Consider the following 13460-nt stretch of genomic DNA (forward strand, 5'->3'; position numbering starts at 1 on the left):
CTGAAAGGTTTCATAGCTTTGTGTTTTAGCTTTAAATTTTATTCAAATACTGCATTTTATGTTAAAACACATTCATTATTGTTGAAACCTACCCATCCTGATCCTGAAAATGTTTAAGTAAAATTGGACTTATGGCAAAGTAGGCCATTTTCCCCTATGACTGTGTACACCTGAGACCCCCCACTAAATCACACAGGGAGGCACGAACAAACCCTAATAAGGAAAAAAATGAGGTGGGTCCCTTTGTAACCCAAGCCCTTCATTTTCTACACAAAGGAATTGGAGCCAGGCCCCAGAGTGTGACTTAGAGACAGGCGGCTCCATCATGCTATTCCTGAGTCTTCTAGATAGCACTTCCTGACCTGCTGGTCCACGCGCGTCACTGGAGAGCCTACCAGGGTGCAGGTTCTTATGCAGGGCGTTGGCTTGGGGCCTAAGACTCTGCGTTTCCAACAATGATGCTGATGCTGATGCTGCAGCTCAGCAGAGCACCTCTCCCAGGACTGATTTGACCTTTATGCATTCAAATCGTGTCCTAGCCCCTTCAGCCCACCACTTCTGCTCTCTCAACAAGCAGCCTGCATTGATAACAGTGTACTAGCACAGCATGGGTGAATTTAGAAAAACTTCATAGGTCAACCCACAGCAGACCGAAAGTGATCATTAGAAAGTGAAAATGGCATTAATCTTTACTTAGAAAGTAAGAATATAGCAATTAAAAAATCTTGGCCCCACCTGAGTCGGTACTATAATGTCTTAACGACAAATGCTTCTCTCCTACACTGTGGAAGTCTTTACAAAGTGATAGACACTAGGAGCTGTGAGAGCTTAGTAGATTTATGAATGCCCTCATTTAAATTCTAGTGTTGGGGCCAGCACTGTGGCGCAGCTCTCTGTTATGGCCTGGGAAAGTAGTAGAAGATGGCCCAGATCCTTGGGCCCCTGCACCCATGTGGGAGACCTGGAAGAAGCTCCAGGGTCCTGGCTTCAGATCAGCCCAGCTCTGGCCACTGTGACCATTTGGGGAGTGAACCAGCAGGTGGAAGACCTCTGCCTCTCTCTCTGTTTCTCTCTGCCTCTGTGTCTGTAACTCTGCCTTTCAAATAAAGAAATAATTTTTAAAAAATAATTCAATAAGTAAATTTTAGTGTAGTTTTTTTAGCTATTTATTTGAAAAGCAGACTGACAGAAGTAAAGGGAGGGGCAGAAAGAGGGAGAAAAGGAAGAGGGAAAGGCAGAAGAAGAGGGGGAAAGGGATCGATCTTGCATCTGCTTGTTCATGCACCAAATAGCTACAGCATCCAAGTCTGTGCCGGCTGATGCCAGGACCTAGGAGCTCCATTCTGGTCTTGCACATGGGTGGCAGGGGTCCAGGTATTCAAGCCATATTTCACTGCCTTCTCAGATGCATTAGCAGGAAACTGGCTCAGAGGTGGAGCAGCCAAGGCTGAAGACAACACTCCGATATGGGATGCCAGCAGTGGCTGTGGTGGCTTAACCTGCTGTACCACCATGCCAGCCCCAACTGTTAGTATGTACTAGTAACTCAGTGGACTTGTAATCAGCACCCTTGAGTCATAAAGAAGTATGAAAACCTGTGACATAGGATATTTGTTTCCTGCAAAGACCAGAGAAAAAACACCCATTTTACAAACAGTCTTCATTCAGTATTTCTTTAAGCCTCACTCCTAGAGAATGCGTTTAATAGAGAACTCTGCACTTAGTGGGAATCTATCCATATTGATTACTCTAAGGTGTGCACTTCCATACAGCTGATGCACTGGGAGAGCTTGTCTTTGAGGGTGCAATGATGACTCTAAGTGGCAGTTCTGTCGGGGGGTGCAGCGTCTCACGGCTTCATTCTGATGTCTTCAAGGTCGCTCAGAAGGTGCTGAAGAATGCCAAGCAGGCCTGCCAAAGACTAGGACAGTACAGAATGCCATTTGCTTGGGCAGCAAGGTAAGGGGACACCTTTGTACCTTGTGTGTAGACAAAGATAGGCAGGCAGATATGCATGTTCTGTTTGGTGACCAGAGCCAAAGAGGATTTGAATGTGTCAAGCTGAGAAATAAGTAAGCCCCATATCAGAAAAATAATTCAACAGAATCACAGAGAGCAAAGATGCTGGCCAGAGAACTGCCATCTGTAACTGGCAGGTGGACAGGAGTGTTGGCTGCAGAGCTGGTGTTCCAGGGACCAGCCACATGCCTCATATTGGAAGTGGTGGCAATCACAAAGGTCTACAGTGGCCTTTATCCATGGTCTCTGCTTCTTAAGCACTAGACTGTGTATCTTGTTTCCTAAGCACAAGCCCTTTGCTGGAACTGTTTTCCATGTAAATTGAGTTAGTTGTGTTCATCCTCATTAATGTTTTCCATGTTTTTAGATAATGAGATTTCTGTTGGCTGTAGCCAATGGAATAATAATTAGTCTATGCCATCAAAACCAGAGCTAAATGGTGGATTTATTTTAGTCTTCTGGAAACTCAGTTTAAAAATGTTGCTTTGCTATTCCAGGACCTTGTTTAAGGATACATCTGGAAACCTTGACAAAAATGCCAGATTTTCTGCCGTCTACAGGCAGGACAGCAATAAGCTATCGAATGACGACATGCTCAAGTTACTTGCGGACTTTCGGAAGTGAGTTTCTTGTCTTATTTCCATGCCTGAATACCAGAGTTTGTGTGGTGAGGATGGGAGGAGTCGGGCAGTAGTGTAAATTACTCAACTCAAACCTCATTGAGGATGGAGAATGGGAGTGGAATGTTTGCTCAAGTCCTTGGAAAGGAAGATGGTTCAAAATCAGAGGAGTCACTTGGTTAATTTGATTCTGCACAGGGTATTTAGGTGTTCCTATGGTTTGGGGATAGAAGGAGCCTAGATAGGAGGAAAGAGATAGTTGAGAACCTTTGTCGAGATAGGAGAGAGAGAGGAGAAAGTTCTCGCAAAACACCTGCCAGAGGAAATAAGGAGGGACTAATTCAGAATTTGCCAGAGGGACACAGTTGTTGAGTCTTGACTTCCTGATTGGGGGTTGGGGTGGAAGGAGAGAGGAGTGCTAACCATCTGAGATAAGTAGCTCCCAGGTTTGACTTGTGAGATGGAGCGATTTGTGGTGCCATTAAGTGAATGGTGGGAAAAGGTAGTCACATGTTACTGTTTGCAGGCGTGGTTTTAGAGCTTTCCTTACGTTAATGAGCCTATCCATTTCCTAGGACTGCAGTAACAAAGTGCTACAAACTGGGTGTTCTAAAACAACAGAGATTTATTCTCTCCTAGTTCTGTGCAGCAAAAACCCAAAATCAACACGTTGGCAGAGCCACACTGCCTCTGAAGCCTCCAGGGGAGGATCCTTCCTGGCCTCTTGAAGTTTCTGAGAGCCCCAGGCATTCCTTGGTTTGTGGTAGCGTCACTCAGATCTCTGCCACTGTCTTCACATGGCTGTCTTCCTGAGTGTGTCTGTCTAAATGTTCTTATGAAAACCCAGTCATACTGGGTCAGGGCCAACTCCACTGACCTCATCCTAACTGATTGCATCTGCAAAGACTGCGCTTCCAAATAAGGTCACGTTCATAGGTGACCGGGGTTAGGGCCTCACGGTATGATCTTGGAGAACACAGTTCAGCCTACAACAGCAAGGCCAAGGGAGACTAAGCCATGTGTCCTTTGTAATGCAGCTGGTTGTGGTGCAAGGAGTCTGGCTGGCTGTACTCTTAAGCACTCTGCTGTTCCGCTGCTCCATCCTAACAGTCACTTCTGAGCTTGTAGAATTGATCTCCCTTCCTGGGGAGGTGGATTCGATAGTTTTTCTGGGGAAATTCTGGGGATGAGAAAATGCTGAGGGTATTAGAAGATAATGAAACAAAAACAATATCCAACCGTGTAGGACCTCTGTCCCTAATGAATTGCAATATGAGAATTGACTGCAAATTTTCTCCCCAAACTGTACTCTATATGTTGTGCATGTGCAAATTATTGAAGTCTATGCTTAGCATGGAGTTGGTCCTCTGTATATAAAGTCATACTAAAGATGAAACATAATGAAGGAGATGGGAGAGGGAGAGGCAGGGATGGGAGCTGGGGGCAGGGATGGTAAGGGGTGAAGAACCACTATATTCCTAAAGTTATATCTATGAAAAAATGCATTCATTAAATAAAAACTGGGAAAAAAAAAGAATATCCAAGAACCAGGAATTAATTATTGTATGCTACAGGGGTACCTTTTAGTGTTAACTTTGTTATTTGAAAAATACGTATCAAAATAACAATTTTATCAGTTTTCCTAGAACTCAAGAATGGCTGTTCAACTTTCTTTAACTTCAGTTTTACCTTTTTCTTACTTGTCTTTCTGGTAATAGTAGAAGAGAAGTGGATTATAGAAATAGGCTCCATAAATTCAGAAAACCTAGAGATGTGTTGTATATTTATTTATTTTTAAATTATTTTTTATTTGAGAGGCAGAGTTACAGAGAGAGGAATAGACAGAGAGAAAGATCTTCCATCCACTGGTTTACTCCCCAAATAGCTGCATGTGTTGGAGTGGGGCCGATCAGATGCCAGGAGCTTCTTCCAGGTCTCCAAAGTGGGTGCAGGGTCCCAAGCACTTAGGCCATCTTCTACTGCTTTCCCAGGCCATAGCAAAGAGCTGGATCAGGAGAGGAGCAACCAGAACATGAACAAGTGCCCACAGGGGATGCCAGCGCTACAGGTGGAGGCTCAGCCTACTGTGCCACAGTGCCAGCCCTGAGATGTATGGTTAATACAAATCTCGTGTCTACAGACAGCCTTAGCCTTCAAAATGACAGAATCCTTTACCAAGGACTTTAGAAAGGTAGAAAGGGTGGAAAGTCTTAGATGGAGCAAGGAGACTCTTAATGATGGTGATGAAGAACTCTCAAGGTCTCTTTCAATTATGTGTTTCTACAGTTTTTGACTGTATTGATGTTTTCCATGTTTGGAACGTTAATGAGGAATGTAACCTCAGTGTGGCTATCAGTAAACTAATATTCTCCCCTATGCCAGACCATCAGAGCAGTGGACATTCCCAGTGGGCTGATTATGAATGAACCTTTCCCCAGCTCACTTAAGTAATTAGAGAAGGGTTAGGTGAAGGATGAGGCCTGCTGTGCTAGCCTTGCGGGGTTCCCGTACCACAAGTTGCTGGTCATTGTCTGCCAGTTATGCACCCTGGTAAGGGCACAGGGGGTGGTCAGAAAGTGCAACTGGATCCCAGTGGTTCTGTTACCATAGAGATTCAGTCATTTGTGAATATAATACTTTTTTTTTTTTTTAAACAGGCAGAGTTAGAGAGAAAGGTATTCCTTTTTCCGTTGGTTCACCCCCCAAGTGGCCGCTATGGATGGCACGCTGTGCCTATCCGAAGCCAGGAGCCAGGTGCTTCCTCCTGGTCTCCCACGCAGGTGCAGGGCCCAGGCACCTGAGCCATCCTCCACTGCCTTTCCAGGCCACAGCAGAGAGCTGGACTGGAAGAGGAACAACCGTGACAGAATCCGGCGCCCCGACTGGGACTAGAACCCGGGGTGCCGGCGCCGCAGGCAGAGGATTAGCCTAGTGAGCCGCAGTGCCAGCCAAGTGAATGTAATACTTGTTCATTACAGAAATTTTGAGAAATACAGAAGAATAAAAGCAAGACAAATGGCTTACTTCTAGTTTTATCTTTCATAGAAGACCATGCTGAACTTTTAAGGGGTGTTTGTTTTTGCTTTTGAGTTACTATTTGAAAGAGAGGGAGAGAGAGGAGAGGGAGCATGTTCTTACCCACTGGCTCCCAACTGCCAACAAAGCCAGGGTATGCCAGGCCAAACTCAGGATCCAGGAACTCCTTCCAGGTCCCCCGTGGGGGTGCAGGACCCAAGTCTGCTTTCTCCCAGGTACATTAGCAGGAAGCTGGATCAGAACTGCAGAGTAGCCAAAACTCAAACCAGGTACTCCAGTTTGAGATGTAGTCTTCACAGGTGGCAGCTTAACCAGGTGCATAACAACATCTGCTCCTAGTGGGTACATTCTTTACATGTTTTTCAGTTCTGTGTAGTTCTGGTTATACTAGATACGTACTGTTTATTGGCTTGTGTAGTAATGTGAGTATTAACTCTTCCCCCAGTTTTGGACATTGACAGTGTTTCTGAATCTTTAGAATTACAAACATGAGGACACCTCAGAAAATTGGTGGAAAAATAGAGTCAAGAGATAAGTGCACTTTGGCAGAAAAAAATTTTTAAATCCTTTACATAGTTTTTGTGTGGTACATATTTTCCATGAGCTTTTCAACAACTCCACATATGCATGGCGTTTGCAAATCTTTTTTTGCACCAAAATAAGTGTATCTTTTAATTCTGCTTTCCATGAACTTTTTTGAATTGCCCTTGTGTAAGCCACAGTTAGCATCTTTAAAATACCTTATTATAGGTTGTAGTGTATTATCATACACACAGGTACGATAGTGCCAGACAGTAATTATTATCATTTAAAAATCTGAGTTCCAGGAAATTTTCAGTCCTCCTTTTATGAAAAAAATAGTTAATTTTTTGAAAACGTAGTCACATTTAGTTAAATTGATTACCGTTTTTTTCTCTCAATAGACTACCATGCAATTCTTAATAATCATGATGTGCTCATTAGGAAAATGGATACTATATTGTTAAGGGAAGAAAATATATCTGTGTGACATCTTTTTTCAAAGAAAGTATTTTGTCTATTTCTTTCTATATACAAATGAAGAAATGGACAGGCCTAAACGTAGTCATACATGATATACAACAAGATATTAGTTACGGTTGTCACTGAACAATGGGTCTCTGGGTGAATTTTCATTTTCCACTTTATAGCGTTGCATCACTTTGACAAGAGCTTTTTAAAAAAGCTAATATTTGCTTTTATATTCAAACTCCAAAAAAGTAAAGATTTTTACACGTGATGGAAGTTGGAGCCCTGTCTCAGAAGTTACCTTCTACGCAGGTAACTTGAGACTTCCTCATAGTGACCGTTCTTTAGGGGAACTCCAGCTCACTGTCCTCTTCATGGAGGTTGTAGTTGGGACTTCAGAAGGTCACCAGTGCTAGCGACCTGAGCAGAAAGGCAGGCCCAGAGAGCACCTGCCTTCGTTGGTTCAGAGCATGTGGGGAGCCCAAGTGTGGGTTCTGTCCTGCACGCCATGCCTCATGCTCGTGCTCCAGATGGCTAGTAGAGACCCTGAAGCCCCAAAATAGGGATCTGATGGGAAGAGCAGGCAGACACAGCAGCGTTCGTAGAGGCCTGTCTTCGGTAAGAACCCACAGTAACCCTGGTGTCCGTACCCTCTCCTTACAGCAGAGCCAGGACGTGCAGGGTCCCCTTCTCAGTTTTCTCTAAACCTTAACATTGCTCGCTCTCGCTCTCTCTCCCTCTCTCTCTCTCTCTCTCTTATCTCATGTCAGGAATCTGGCAAAGCTATTGTTTCTGCTCCCGTGATTTTTTTCAAAATGTCAGTAATGGATGAGACAGATTCTGAAGCTGTTTCATTCTTTACAAAATAGCTTCCAAAGCTCATTAGCCACATTCCCCCTTTTGCTTGCGATAATTACCCAGGGATATGTTCCAAGAGTTCATAAGAAAACAATTCTGTCACTTAGATGGTATTACTGACATACATGTTCCAAGAAATATTTTTGTAAGAAGAGAGACTTGATATTTTACATTTGACTTGCTCATGGTTTGGGGTCTTTTCTAACTTAGGCAGGAAATGAGGGTGTAAAGACAAAGTATACAAATGGAGAAATTACTTTAAACTGTCAACCTTTTTTATCCTACTGCATTGGATAGGTTAATTTATAATAGTACTTGGATTTTTGCATATACTACTTAATGCATCTGTGTTTATTTGCAGTTTTATTTTCTTTGCATCGAAGTATTACATTCTTTGCCCCATTTCATCCTGGTTATGCGGAACCCAAGTCATGGGGACTACATGATTTTCTGTAAACCCATGGTGGACCCTCATTCCTCCAAGCTTTTCTGTCTGCTGCCCTGTGTTCCCTACCTGCCCCTTCAAGCAATGCATAGATCACAGGTACTTACTGCATATACATTGCCCACTTTTCTTTTGTCTCTCTGGGAAGGTTGTACTCATCCTTCAAAGCCCAATCTGTAGCTCACTGACATGCTGGGAAACCTGGGCAGGTTGCTTGACTTTTCTGCCTGAGTCTCTCCTCCTCCTCCTCCTCCTCCTCCCACACCACCCCCATCACATACATGCACACAGAGTTCCCATCTGCTGGTTTACTCCCCAAATGCCCATAATGGAGCCAGGAGCCAGGAGCTCAATCCAGATCTTGCAGTTGGTTGGCAGGGTGCCCGATTACTTGGACCCCTGAATCATTGCTGCCCATCAGGGTCAGCATCAGCAGGAGACTACAGTCAGGAGCTGGAGGCAGCTCATGGACTCAAACATTCTAGAAGGGATACAGGCTTCCCAAGTGGTGTCTTAACCACTAGGCCAAATGCCCATCCCTCTCCTCTTCTAATTTTAGGGAAAGATCATTATAGCTCCTGCCTCCTAGAACTGTGGTGGGGAATAAGTGACAAGGCATGTTAGCGTGATTCCTCCCACCACCAACTTTGGTCCCATTCCTGTTCCGTCCCAGTAGATCTAGATGCTCTGCCTTCTGGTGGAGATTTGTACATACTCTCTGAAAGTGTCATTGTATGTCATCAATAGTTGACAGTGACTACTAAGGCTTTTTTTTGTTGTTGTTGTTGAGGACAAGAGTCATAGCTTGTTTGTAATGTGCTGAGTGTGGTGCATATTAAAGCACATCCTGGCTGGCGCCGTGGCTCCACAGGCTAATCCTCCGCCTTGCAGCGCTGGCACATCGGGTTCTAGTCCTGGTCGGGGCACCAGATTCTGTCCCAGTTGCCCCTCTTCCAGGCCAGCTCTCTGCTGTGGCCTGGGAGTGCAGTGGAGGATGGCCCAGGTCCTTGGGCCCTGCACCTGCATGGTAGACCAGGAGAAGCACCTGGCTCCTGCCTTTGGATCAGCATGGTGCGCTGGCCACAGCGGCCATTGGAGGATGAACCAACGGCAAAGAAAGACCTTTCTCTCTGTCTCTCTAACTTTCCACTCTGCCTGTCCAAAAAAAAAAAAAAAAAAAAAAGCACATCCTGAGCACTTTAGAAATCCTGAATTTTCCCGTAGATAAAAGTTACATGATTTTTGCTTAAGCAAGCAAACAAAAAAAAAATCTCAATTTTTTTCAGTTATATTTCAGTGTCTTTTTTAATGTGACACCAAAGCTTTTAGGGAATAAATTCTTTTACAAAATGAACCACAGAACCAGGTATGCCTGTTTTGCCAGTCAATCATTTTAATGGTCCTGCCAGTACAGGAAGTGGGGAAGGAGGCCCCAGCTGCAGAAACACTTAGGGAAGAACAGCATGTCTGTGGGGGTGGGGCGACACCGTTCCCCTTCTGCTGTTTGAATAGTTGAGGTACCGGGAACACCTGGGCAATGGGAAGAGAAACACTTTTCCTTTTCCTGAGAGGAGAGTTTGAGCTCACTGCTGCGTTCACACACAGACAGGAGCCTGCCCAAATGGCAGACATCCTACATATATTCCTATCTATTTGTATTGCTCACTTACTTAATTGACACAATTTCAAGATGGGTTTCCATGTTCAAGTGCTACTCTATAAGCTTTGCATAGAATGTGGGTATATATAGAGTGCACATAGGTATATATGGAATGCATTTTTGATTTTAGCACTAGAAACAACCATGAATCCCAGTTACGAGAGAGTTTGCTGTGTAACCAAACCACCACCCCTGCTGCCTCCACCGCCACCAGCAGCACCCCTTTGGAAATTCATTTAAAAAAAGTAGAGCTTTTTCTTGTATGTGAAATTTTGATATCCAGTAAGCCTACTTCAACACAAAACTTTAAGCCTAAATTTTTTTAAAAAATTTATTCTCATTTTATTGAGGGGCAGAATGAGAAATCTCCCATCTGCTGGTTCACTCCCCAAATGCCCACATCGGCCAGGGTAGGCTGAGGGTGAAGCTAGGAGCCTTGAAGTCAGTCCAGGTCTCCCACGTGGGTGGCTTCAGTCATCATCTGATACCTTCCAGGGTGCACATTAGCAGGACGCTGGATGAGACAGGGTAGCCAGGACTCATGCCCATGTACTCTGATATGGACTGTTATCATCCCAAGGGATGGCTTTAACTGCTGTGCCAACCATCTGCCCCCAAACCATAAATATTTGAATTAAAGTTTAAGATTATTTTTAAAAACTTAGGGGTCACTTTTTGGCCTAATGGTTAAAATATTAGTTTTAGGGGATGGCCCTGTGGCATAGCAGGTAAAGATGCAGTGTCAGTATACCCTATGGGTGCTGGTTTGAGTCCCGGCTCCACTTTTGATCCAGCTCTCTGCTATGGCCTAGGAAAGCAGTAGGAGATGGCCCGAGTCCTTGGGTCCCTGCACCCATGTGGGAGACCTGGAAGAAGCTCCTGGCTCTTGACTTAAGATCAGCCCAGCTCTGGCTGTTGTGTCCATTTGTGGAGTGAACCAGCAGGTGAAAGACCTCTCTCTCTCTCTCTCTCTTTTTGCCTTTGCTTCTCTGAACTCTGCCTTTCAAATAAATAAATGAATCTTAAAAAAAAAAAAAAGATATAATCTTTAGAATTCCCACATCCTACGTTGAACCTGGGTTCAATTTCTGGCCCTTGCTGCTGATTCCAGCTTCTTACTAATGCAGACCCTGGAAGGCAATGGTAATGGCTCGAGGAGCTGGCTCCCTGCCACCCACGTGGGAGACACAGATTGAGTTTCTGGCTCTTGGCTTCATTCTCCTGCCCCGCGGAAACCCATGTCCCCAACCCCTGCCAGTATGGGCATTTGGGTAGTAAACTAATGGATGACAGTGCTCATTTGCAATCTCTCTCTCTCTCTCTCTGTCTTAATCTCATCAAAGTAATAATTTTTTAAAAAAATAATCACAAAGCTCATAAAGCCCGTGTTCTGTGTGGTATGGAGGCAGGCTCACTTCTTTGCTTGGAAGTGGGTAGACACAGTGCCTCTGTGGAAGCAACTAAAAGTAAAAGCTGTCAGCAGAGGGAGGGAACAGAGTAAGAAATAAATGTCATCAGGCACAGAAATACCCAATACATTAGAGAGATTTCTGGTGAAAATTGCGCAAGTAAAACTTGCTGCAAAGTCTCCCTCCCTCCAAAATGTGTAAGTGCATGGAGTCACAGTGACTTAAGAAATGACGAAGAAGGCACCTCTTCATTCACAGGTGTAAATAACTAGGAAGTGCCAAAATGCATTGCTTTTTGTACTTATAATTAGAAGCATTGTAGGTAATGAATAGAACAGATCTAACTCAAAGAAACATATACAACTTCATAGGTGCCTCAAGATTTTGTATAATGAGATGTTTTGTGGACCGTTGCAGTGTTAAGTTGCTCAAAGAGGCAGAGTCGCTCAGTGTTTCTCAAGGAAGTACATACCTGTGCAAGCCCCCCTGGGCCTGAGGGTCAGTGCTCCGCAGAGCTGTGTGTCAAGCTGAGGGGGGCTCTGACACTGTTGTCACGGATGCTCAGCTCTTTGAAGACTGCCAGAAACGCGGAGAAAATGGCTGTTGAGGGAGCAGTCGCTCCTCCTGCTAAGAAGCAGGGGATCTTGGGTGTGTGAAACATCTCTTGGAATGGGCACAGAGGCCAGGCAAAGTGTAGTGCTGGGCTGTACCTGGTTATCCCTTGCCAGAATCTTTTTATCTGAAGGCGGAATATGTGAGCAATTGTTGACTTGTCTTTGCAACCATTCCATCTCTCAGGATTTCAAAGAACTGCCTTTTAAACTCGGGAGTAATCAGAAGACAGGGGAAGAGAGAAGGACTCTGAGGGGCAGAGATTCTGCAACTTGGAGCTGAGAATGGGTTAGATGGAGCTGCTCAGCATAATCTGTAGTCATAAGGAGGCAGGAATGTAGAATTTTTATGGAGGTCTTATGTCAGATGAGGAATATTCTAAGATATGCTGAGAAGTTACATGTGAGACTACTTAATAGATAACAGTAATATTTGAGAAATCTTAAAAACATGAGGTAGGAACCTTTCAAAATGCAGGCAAAACCAAATGCGGAATATATTGGCCGCTGAGCCTTGATGTTTCTTGGCACTGTTAAAGGAGAAATTATTAAACAGGTGGCTCATGAAGACTCATGTGGTGGCATTCTGTTTTCTAGGAATAATCGAGTCATATTGAGCGAGTCATCTAACCACACTTCTGCTCTTTTAGATTGGGTTGTTATTCTGGTGCAGTTTAAGAAAGAAAAAAAAAAAAAAACCCTGTGACAGAATCTATTTAATATTATAATACCCTACGAACAAACTAGAAAAGTGTTACACATGAGTGTGAAGTTGTTCAGCCCCTGGAGTCTCCAGATGCTACCAAGTGTGATTCATGGGCCAGTGTCAGGATGGAAGTGGACCTCTACAGGCTTGAGAAGGAACCTGTGCTTGGCGCTATTCTGTGTGATTTGCATGAGAATATAACATGCTGATTAAATGCCTTCATGATCTAAGTCAGGAATATCTGTTTCATTAGATGTTAGAATCTGAATTTAGGAGAATTCTGGTCAGCTAGAAGTGACTCAAGCATAAGATGAAATTTCACCAAGACAAAAATTAAGATCCTACTCTGCATTCCAAAAACGTAATCATGTAAATACAGGATAGAGAGATGTAGTGTGATAGTTAGATGTAGTGTGTATGTGAGAAAAAGATTGAGAGACATTAGGTGATGGTGATTTAATGTGGGTCTCTAGAGTGATGTGAATATTCTACAGTAATAGCATTTGAGCCGTAATAGTGGACAGGTATGGTACTGAAGACTAGACAGCTTCTCCTCCCCGAGCTGCTCGGACCACATTGGGCCCGACCTAATGCAGTTCTGAGTCCAGTGATTTAAATGTACATCCTTCTGGCATAAAAATGGCACTGGAGGAAGTTGCAGAGGTGCTGAGAAAATGGAGGATTTGGGGCTATGTGGTAGCTGTGTATACATGATTGAAACATTGAATCTAGGGCGTTCAAGGAGTCCATTGCAGGGAGGTGGATTTCACTGTCTTACTAGGAAGAGTTTTCTGGTGTCAAAACAGCTTTCTCCAAAGTTTCCTTGATACTAGGAGGGGGTAAGGCAGTAGCCATGCTTGTCAGGAATGTGAGTGGAGATTCTGTGCTAGACTGAGTCTGACCCAGGACAAACAGCTCTGGTGCTTTGATCGGGTTTCTGTTCTCCACCCAGCAGTCTGCCACACACAAGAGACTAAGATGACGTTTGAGTTCTGAATTTTGATGATTCTAATTGAGTCAGGTGATTTTGGTGAGGCTGGACTGGTTCAGAATGCTTTAACTGCTTGGCTGGTACAGTGGTCTTTCCTTATCTCTGGTTTTGCTTTCTG

The 13460-nt window shown here is 44.1% G+C and overlaps 1 protein-coding gene across 7 annotated transcripts in view; it reads left to right on the forward strand.

The window, feature by feature from the left end:
- The window catches only part of DOCK9 (dedicator of cytokinesis 9), a 325663-nt gene that overhangs the window by 203652 nt on the left and 108551 nt on the right, over positions 1 to 13460 (forward strand). For all 7 annotated transcript variants that reach the window (XM_062193991.1, XM_062193993.1, XM_062193997.1 and 4 more), the window contains exons 14-15: positions 1877 to 1959; positions 2517 to 2639. In XM_062193991.1, the coding sequence (XP_062049975.1) occupies positions 1877 to 1959; positions 2517 to 2639 (206 nt within the window). The remainder of the gene's footprint in view (positions 1 to 1876; positions 1960 to 2516; positions 2640 to 13460) is intronic.

This window comes from Lepus europaeus, chromosome 6, assembly GCF_033115175.1.
Source record: "Lepus europaeus isolate LE1 chromosome 6, mLepTim1.pri, whole genome shotgun sequence".
NCBI lineage: Eukaryota > Metazoa > Chordata > Mammalia > Lagomorpha > Leporidae > Lepus > Lepus europaeus.